We start from the raw sequence: 7,500 nt of genomic DNA on the forward strand, positions 1-7,500 counted from the left end.
CTGTAGAACTGTAGAGCTGTAGAACTGTAGAACTGTAGAACTGTAGAGCTGTAGAGCTGTAGAGCTGTAGAACTATAGAGCTGTAGAGCTGTAGAACTGTAGAACTGTAGAACTGTAGAACTGTAGAGCTGTAGAACTGTAGAGCTGTATAACTGTAGAACTGTAGAGCTGTAGAGCTGTAGAGCTGTAGAACTGTAGAGCTGTATAACTGTAGAACTGTAGAGCTGTAGTTGAAGTGTCTCAAACCACAAGACAAGACTCCCTCTGATTTCCTAATGAATTCATCATTATTTCTCTCACATTACTTTATTGACTGGTCATCTCAATAATAGTAAGTCACAGTCTCTGAGTACATTTCTCCCCGTGCAGGGTTCTAGAATCAACCTCCTACTGCTACAACAGATAGGTCCACTAGTAGACACAACATGACTTACTCCTTGGGCAGTTTCACTTTCTTTAGATCTTCCTCAGCGTTAATGTTAGTCTGTGTCACATGACATCCCAGTGCCAGCAGGGTCCTGACACACAGAGAGAAAGAGACAGAAATACACCAGTTAAATCCTCACTATTATAGCTTTGTTACCTGCACGTAGGCATTTCATTGGTCAGTGTATAACAGGCGTATCCTGTACGTATGACTAATACAACTTGAAACTTGGTTTATATTTTTCCATCATGTTTTTCTAAAAGTAGACATTTTTTGGGACCCTAGCAGACAGATACTCTGGCCACACCTACCACTAATCTATTCCATTAATACACTATGTCATTGTTTCATGAGATCAGCACCAGTAAGTTGAAAAAAAAATTTTATTTTATTGATCGTAATGTGACGCAATAAAAACAACTATTTGCAACAACAAAAAAGCATCAGTAACTTTACTATTCCGAAGCTTCCCCTAAAGTAAATTGAATTAAAATGACAAAATGATATAGTCTAATTTGCCTACTACTATACAATCATTCCAAATAGGCCACTACTGTATAACAGAAAGCGTGATCATTAGCTGTTTTCACTTGGTCATTATGGGATATGAGGAAAATGTATTTCATCTATTTTAGAATAAGGCTGTAACGTAACAAAATGTGGAAAGAGTGAAGAGGTCTGAATACTTTCCAGATGCCCTGTATTTACAAATCATTTGGTTTGTCAGTATCAGCAGATTAGGCTCCCATGTAATTGTTGTCTGTTGGCTATTAAATAAGATTCGGTGGTCCTGTAGCTCAGTTGGTAGAGCATGGCGCTTGTAACGCCAGGGAAGTGGGTTCAATCCCCGGGACCACCCATACGTAGAATGTATGCACACATGACTGTAAGTCGCTTTGGATAAAAGCGTCTGCTAAATGGCATATATTATTCTGCTAATGTCTCCAGTCTTATAAAGTGGAATATGCCATATTGTCCCAAGACAGACAGAAACGTATCTGATATCGTCTATAACCGACAGACCATTTTCTACACCACTACACGCTCAGCAATGTCCTTTTGTTTTGGTGAATAGTGATTGCTTTTTCATTTTTAAAAATCTAAATGATGATGATCCAATCTACTCATCACATTAGGAATAACAAGCCTTCTATTGTAAGTCTGAAAAATGCGAATACCGCTTCATTATAAAGGTGTATTTTTAAGGTGAAAATTAGCTTCCCCCCCAAAACAAACTTTAAACTCTCTGTCTGTCGCCACATATTACTATTGATTATATGTCAACGCTGCAGCTGTACATTTCAGTTAGTAAAGAATTCCCCAAATACTGATTCACATGAACTGCGTGTGGGCTGTATGAGGAAAATATTGAAGAAGCTAGTTGCATTTAATGAGTTAGATCTCCCCGAGTGAGTAAAAGCAGGGGAGTATTGATTTAAAGAGCCCCGAAGGAGCTCTCAGCTCAGAGCCCCAGTATCCACCTAAACAGTGAGTCATCATCCCCCCCCCATTCACAGAGTCAACACACAGGCACTCCTTCGAAAGACACTTCCTGGTACGAACAGCCTCAATTAAGTAGCCTATCTGTCAATTACTTAGCCAAGTATGAAACATCCTCTTAGTCAAACATGGCTATCAATCACCACGTGTGGAAGAGGTAGATCATTTTACTGGAGATACTGAGATGGCAGTTTGGCTGTCATCGGTGGCTACTCTTTTCAGTGTAATTGGATGGAATGAGTCATGTGATACAGTATGTATATGTGTTTACGATCTTAGCCTAGCTACTCACTTGAGAGTTTCACTAGACATCTGCAGGTTATAGTTGCTCTCTGTTTCGGGCAGCTTGGTGAAATCCACCAGGCAAGGGTGCTGCCTCTTGTTGTCGTCTCGAACCTGAGGGAGAGAGGAGAGGCAATTTAGCAAGGCTCACGTCTGGATGCACAATCCGATTTGCAACTGTTGACAGAACGGGTTGACAAAAACTTAAATGATTCACTGCGTAGCTTGTCTATCAAACGATAGTCTGCTGTGACAGCGAAAACACTCGCTCTGGGTGCTGAGATGAATGTGTAACAAATGGAAACATTAAACGATCCAATCACGATACACCACCAAATGTGTTACTGATAATGTAGACTACAATAGTTCAAAATGGGAGAATGAAGATACAAACAAACCCATTAACTTGAATCAGCATTTTTCAAATAAAACTTCAACACATTTGCACTGTGTATTTCGCCAGGTTATCTCAGGCCAGTCTATTTGTAATTACCTCAGGCCAGTCTAATTGTAATTACCTCAGGCCAGTCTATTTGTAATTACCTCAGGCCAGTCTATTTGTAATTACCTCAGGCCAGTCTAATTGTAATTACCTCAGGCCAGTCTAATTGTAATTACCTCAGGCCAGTCTAATTGTAATTACCTCAGGCCAGTCTATTTGTAATTACCTCAGGCCAGTCTATTTGTAATTACCTCAGGCCAGTCTATTTGTAATTACCTCAGGCCAGTCTATTTGTAATTACCTCAGGCCAGTCTATTTGTAATTACCTCAGGCCAGTCTAATTGTAATTACCTCAGGCCAGTCTAATTGTAATTACCTCAGGCCAGTCTAATTGTAATTACCTCAGGCCAGTCTATTTGTAATTACCTCAGGCCAGTCTATTTGTAATTACCTCAGGCCAGTCTATTTGTAATTACCTCAGGCCAGTCTATTTGTAATTACCTCAGGCCAGTCTATTTGTAATTACCTCAGGCCAGTCTATTTGTAATTACCTCAGGCCAGTCTATTTGTAATTACCTCAGGCCAGTCTATTTGTAATTACCTCAGGCCAGTCTAATTGTAATTACCTCAGGCCAGTCTAATTGTAATTACCTCAGGCCAGTCTAATTGTAATTACCTCAGGCCAGTCTAATTGTAATTACCTCAGGCCAGTCTAATTGTAATTACCTCAGGCCAGTCTAATTGTAATTACCTCAGGCCAGTCTAATTGTAATTACCTCAGGCCAGTCTATTTGTAATTACCTCAGGCCAGTCTAATTGTAATTACCTCAGGCCAGTCTAATTGTAATTACCTCAGGCCAGTCTAATTGTAATTACCTCAGGCCAGTCTAATTGTAATTACCTCAGGCCAGTCTAATTGTAATTATCTCAGGCCAGTCTATTTGTAATTACCTCAGGCCAGTCTATTTGTAATTACCTCAGGCCAGTCTAATTGTAATTACCTCAGGCCAGTCTAATTGTAATTACCTCAGGCCAGTCTATTTGTAATTACCTCAGGCCAGTCTATTTGTAATTACCTCAGGCCAGTCTAATTGTAATTACCTCAGGCCAGTCTATTTGTAATTACCTCAGGCCAGTCTATTTGTAATTACCTCAGGCCAGTCTAATTGTAATTACCTCAGGCCAGTCTAATTGTAATTACCTCAGGCCAGTCTAATTGTAATTACCTCAGGCCAGTCTATTTGTAATTACCTCAGGCCAGTCTAATTGTAATTACCTCAGGCCAGTCTAATTGTAATTACCTCAGGCCAGTCTATTTGTAATTACCTCAGGCCAGTCTATTTGTAATTACCTCAGGCCAGTTTAATTGTAATTACCGCGGGCCAGTCAAATTGTAATTACCTCAGGCCAGTCTAATTGTAATTATCTCAGGCCAGTCTATTTGTAATTACCTCAGGCCAGTCTATTTGTAATTACCTCAGGCCAGTCTAATTGTAATTACCTCAGGCCAGTCTAATTGTAATTACCTCAGGCCAGTCTATTTGTAATTACCTCAGGCCAGTCTATTTGTAATTACCTCAGGCCAGTCTAATTGTAATTACCTCAGGCCAGTCTATTTGTAATTACCTCAGGCCAGTCTATTTGTAATTACCTCAGGCCAGTCTAATTGTAATTACCTCAGGCCAGTCTAATTGTAATTACCTCAGGCCAGTCTAATTGTAATTACCTCAGGCCAGTCTATTTGTAATTACCTCAGGCCAGTCTAATTGTAATTACCTCAGGCCAGTCTATTTGTAATTACCTCAGGCCAGTTTAATTGTAATTACCGCGGGCCAGTCAAATTGTAATTACCTCAAGCCGGTCTAATTGTAATTACCTCAGGCCAGTCTATTTGTAATTACCTCAGGCCAGTCTAATTGTAATTACCTCATGCCAGTCTAATTGTAATTACCTCAAGCCAGTCTAATTGTAATTACCTCAGGCCAGTCTAATTGTAATTACCTCAGGCCAGTCTAATTGTAATTACCTCAGCCCAGTCTGATTGTAATTAACTCGGTCCAGTCTGATTGTAATTAACTCAGCCCAGTCTAATTGTAATTACCCGAGGCCAGTCTAATTGTAATTACAGCGGGACAGTCAAATTGTAATTACCTCAAGCCAGTCTATTTGTAATTACCTTGGGCCAGTCTAATTGTAATTACCTTGGGCCAGTCTAATTGTAATTACCTTGGGCAGTCTAATTGTAATTACCTTGGGCCAGTCTAATTGTAATTACCTTGGGCCAGTCTAATTGTAATTACCTTGGGCCAGTCAAATTGTAATTACCTTGGGCCAGTCAAATTGTAATTACCTTGGGCCAGTCTAATTGTAATTACCTTGGGCCAGTCTAATTGTAATTACCTTGGGCCAGTCTAATTGTAATTACCTTGGGCCAGTCTAATTGTAATTACCTCAGGTCACTCTAATTGTAATTACCTCAGGTCACTCTAATTGTAATTACCTTGGGCAGTCTAATTGTAATTACATCAGGTCACTCTAATTGTAATTACATCAGGTCACTCTAATTGTATTTACCTTGGGCCAGTCTAATTGTAATTACCTTGGGCCAGTCTGATTGTAATTACCTTGGGCCAGTCTAATTGTAATTACCTTGGGCAGTCTAATTGTAATTACATCAGGTCACTCTAATTATAATTACCTCAGGTCACTCTAATTGTAATTACCTTGGGCAGTCTAATTGTAATTACATCAGGTCACTCTAATTGTAATTACATCAGGTCATTCTAATTGTAATTACCTTGGGCCAGTCTAATTGTAATTACCTTGGGCCAGTCTAATTGTAATTACCTTGGGCCAGTCTGATTGTAATTACCTTGGGCCAGTCTAATTGTAATTACACCCCAGGCAGAGTAGCTGCTGCCTTGGCAGGAACTAATGAGGATCCATAATAAACCCCAGGAAGAGTAGCTGCTGCCTTGACAGGAACTAATGAGGATCCATAATAAACCCCAGGAAGAGTAGCTGCTGCCTTGACAGGAACTAATGAGGATCCATAATAAACCCCAGGAAGAGTAGCTGCTGCCTTGACAGGAACTAATGAGGATCCATAATAAACCCCAGGAAGAGTAGCTGCTGCCTTGGCAGGAACTAATGAGGATCCATAATAAACCCCAGGAAGAGTAGCTGTTGACTTGACAGGAACTAATGTTGAGCCATAATAAACCCCAGGAAGAGTAGCTGCTGCCTTGACAGGAACTAATGTTGAACCATAATAAACCCCAGGAAGAGTAGCTGTTGACTTGACAGGAACTAATGGGGATCCATCATTTTTTATTTTATTTTTATTTTACCTTTATTTAACTAGGCAAGTCAGTTAAGAACAAATTCTTATTTTCAATGACGGCCTAGGAACAGTGGGTTAACTGCCTGTTCAGGGGCAGAACGACAGATTTTGTACCTTGTCAGCTCGGGGATTTGAACTTGCAACATTTCGGTAACTAGTCCAACGCTCTAACCACTAGGCTAATAATAAACCCCAGGAAGAGTAGCTGCTGCCTTGACAGGAGCTAATGGGGATCCATAATAAACCCCAGGAAGAGTAGCTGTTGACTTGACAGGAACTAATGTTGAACCATAATAAACCCCAGGAAGAGTAGCTGCTGCCTTGGCAGGAACTAATGGGGATCCATAATAAACCCCAGGAAGAGTAGCTGCTGCCTTGGCAGGAACTAATGAGGATCCATAATAAACCCCAGGAAGAGTAGCTGCTGCCTTGGCAGGAACTAATGGGGATCCATAATAAACCCCAGGAAGAGTAGCTGCTGCCTTGGCAGGAACTAATGAGGATCCATAATAAACCCCAGGAAAAGTAGCTGTTGACCTGACAGGAACTAATGGGGATCCATAATTTTTTATTTTATTTTTATTTTACCTTTATTTAACTAGGCAAGTCAGTTAAGAACAAATTCTTATTTTCAATGACGGCCTAGGAACAGTGGGTTAACTGCCTGTTCAGGGGCAGAACGACAGATTTTGTACCTTGTCAGCTCGGGGATTTGAACTTGCAACCTTTCGGTAACTAGTCCAACGCTCTAACCACTAGGCTAATAATAAACCCCAGGAAGAGTAGCTGCTGCCTTGACAGGAGCTAATGGGGATCCATAATAAACCCCAGGAAGAGCAGCTGCTGCCTTGACAGGAACTAATGAGGATCCATAATAAACCCCAGGAAGAGTAGCTGCATAATAAATACAAAGAACCACTGAGGCACAGAGCAGAGTGAAGTTATCAGCTTTACTGTATGAATGTCTAACCAAGATGAGTGTGCCCAGACTCAGCATGCCAGTGTGTGTGTGTGTGTGTGTGTGTGTGTGTGTGTGTGTGTGTGTGTGTGTGTGTGTGTGTGTGTGTGTGTGTGTGTGTGTGTGTGTGTGTGTGTGTGTGTGTGTGTGTGTGTGTGTGTGTGTGTGTGTGTGTGTGTGTGTGTGTGTGAGAGAGTGAATGAGTGCGTGTGTATTTGCGTGTGTGTGTGTGTGTTTGTGGGTGCGTGTGTGTGTTTGTGTTTGCGTGTGTGTGTGTGTGTGTGCGTGCATGGGTGTGTTTGTGTTTGTGTGTGTGTGTGTGTTTGTGTGTGTGTGGGTGAGTGTGTGTGTGTGTGTGTGTGCGTGTGTGTCTGTGCGTGTGTGTGTGTGTGTGTCTGTGCGTGTGTGTGCGTGTGTGTGTGTGTGTGTGCGTGTGTGTGTGTGTGTGTGTGTGTGTGTGTGTGTGTGTGTGTGTGTGTGTGTGTGTGTGTGTGTGTGTGTGTGTGTGTGTGTGTGTGTGTGTGTGTGTGTGTGTGTGTGTGTGTGTG

General features: G+C 41.3%; 1 protein-coding gene across 1 annotated transcript in view; it reads right to left on the bottom strand.

Moving 5' to 3' along the window:
- ryr3 (ryanodine receptor 3) overlaps positions 1-7,500 on the bottom strand; it is a 248,048-nt gene that overhangs the window by 126,914 nt on the left and 113,634 nt on the right. Inside the window, 2 exon segments of the mRNA XM_046293110.1 lie at positions 435-518; positions 2,220-2,323. Coding sequence (XP_046149066.1) covers positions 435-518; positions 2,220-2,323 — 188 coding nt within the window.

The sequence above is a fragment of the Oncorhynchus gorbuscha genome, linkage group LG12 (genome assembly GCF_021184085.1).
Source record: "Oncorhynchus gorbuscha isolate QuinsamMale2020 ecotype Even-year linkage group LG12, OgorEven_v1.0, whole genome shotgun sequence".
Classification (NCBI taxonomy): domain Eukaryota; kingdom Metazoa; phylum Chordata; class Actinopteri; order Salmoniformes; family Salmonidae; genus Oncorhynchus; species Oncorhynchus gorbuscha.